General features: G+C 48.9%; 1 protein-coding gene across 2 annotated transcripts; it reads right to left on the reverse strand.

Moving 5' to 3' along the window:
* Positions 1–487: 487 nt before the first annotated feature.
* LOC120095010 (40S ribosomal protein S19-like) lies at positions 488–975 on the reverse strand. 2 transcript variants are annotated; one of them, XM_039087021.2, is made up of 2 exons: positions 732–975; positions 491–603 (listed from the first exon to the last, which is right to left on the reverse strand). In XM_039087021.2, exons 1-2 carry the CDS (start codon positions 946–948, stop codon positions 491–493), a joined length of 330 nt encoding a protein of 109 aa, XP_038942949.1. In that variant the 5' UTR covers positions 949–975. The 2 variants fall into 2 exon arrangements, with proteins under 2 accessions (XP_063126144.1, XP_038942949.1); XM_063270074.1 differs by having other exon boundaries at positions 488–975.
* Positions 976–1,252: the final 277 nt, after the last annotated feature.

The following is a 1,252-nucleotide window of genomic DNA, read 5'->3' on the forward strand; positions in this document are numbered from 1 at the left end:
CTATACCCTCAGACTCTTCTAGTCTTCCACCTTCCCTCCCATGGGATTCCCTCTCTCCGAGTAATGTCTGGCTGTGGGTCTTCACACTTGTTCGCATCTGCTGCTGGAGGAAGCCTCTGATGACGGGATAAGGCTGTGAGTATAGCAGAATATCATTAGGAATCCTTTGTTGTTGTTAAATGTTTGTTTGTCTTTAAGACCAGTAGCATTTGATTTTACCTTAGGTCTCTGAACTATCTAGTTTCTAGTTCTTGGTCATTCAAGTAGTGGCCAGTATGGGTTCCTTCACATGGAGCGGACCTTAAATTAAATGAGACATTGCATTGGTGAGTTCCTCTCACAAGTTCTGTGTCACCATTGCCCTAGCATATTTTGCAGGCAGGAGAGATTGTAAGTGAAAGGTGTTGTGACTGGGTCGGTGTCTGTGTCTTTCTTTTGGTAGCTTGGAAAGTACCTTCCCTTTTTTTTCTTTAATGAATGAGGCAATTTATTAACCCAGCATTCTTTGTTCTAATGCTTCTTGTTGGCAGCTGCCACCTGTCCAGCGATTCTGTCCCGATCTCTCTGTCCCTGAGGTGTTAGCTTGCGGCCCCCATCTTGGTCCTTTTCCACCATTTTCAGCCCCTCCAGGGCTTGGAAGACCCAGCGGGCCATACTCTTAGAGCCTCTGCTGAAGTGGCTGGGCCTGACACAGTTTCTTTGCTGTCCTCCGTAGATCTTGGTCATGGAACCAACCCCCGCACCACCACGGAGGTACAGGTGCCGTGCTGTGGAAGCAGCTCCTGTGTAGAACCAGTTCTCATCATATGGGGCAAGCTCTTTATGTTTGGCCAGCTTGACTGTGTCCACCCATTCTGGGACTTTCAGCTTCCCAGACTTTTTGAGGAAGGCTGCCAGAGCTCTGACGAACTCCCGCTGGTTAACGTCTTTTACAGTAACTCCAGGCATCCTGCGGCCTCCGCGCTGCCAGCCAGGGGAAAGTACCTTCCTTAATCAAAGGGCTATACCTTAGGGAAGAAGGCTCCATGTACGCACAAACTTTACTTTTCCATGGTTAATGAATTGTGTGGATGCTGTCCTTGGCAATGGAACCCCTGCTGTCAGTTTGCAGAGACCAACCTTTTGTTTTAGCATCCGTCTGGACTGTGGGGAGATTTTCATGGGACCCCCTTGGCTAACACCCCAAATGAACACAACCTAGATCTACCACCTGATACCTTGCCGGACTACAGGGTGTGGCCAGCTGAGAGTT

Source organism: Rattus norvegicus, chromosome 10 (genome assembly GCF_036323735.1).
Source record: "Rattus norvegicus strain BN/NHsdMcwi chromosome 10, GRCr8, whole genome shotgun sequence".
NCBI classification, from domain to species: Eukaryota; Metazoa; Chordata; class Mammalia; order Rodentia; family Muridae; genus Rattus; species Rattus norvegicus.

Bases quoted from the DNA above. Each gene is read 5' to 3' on its own strand.
- LOC120095010 (XM_063270074.1), bottom strand. From the start codon at position 948: ATGCCTGGAGTTACTGTAAAAGACGTTAACCAGCGGGAGTTCGTCAGA.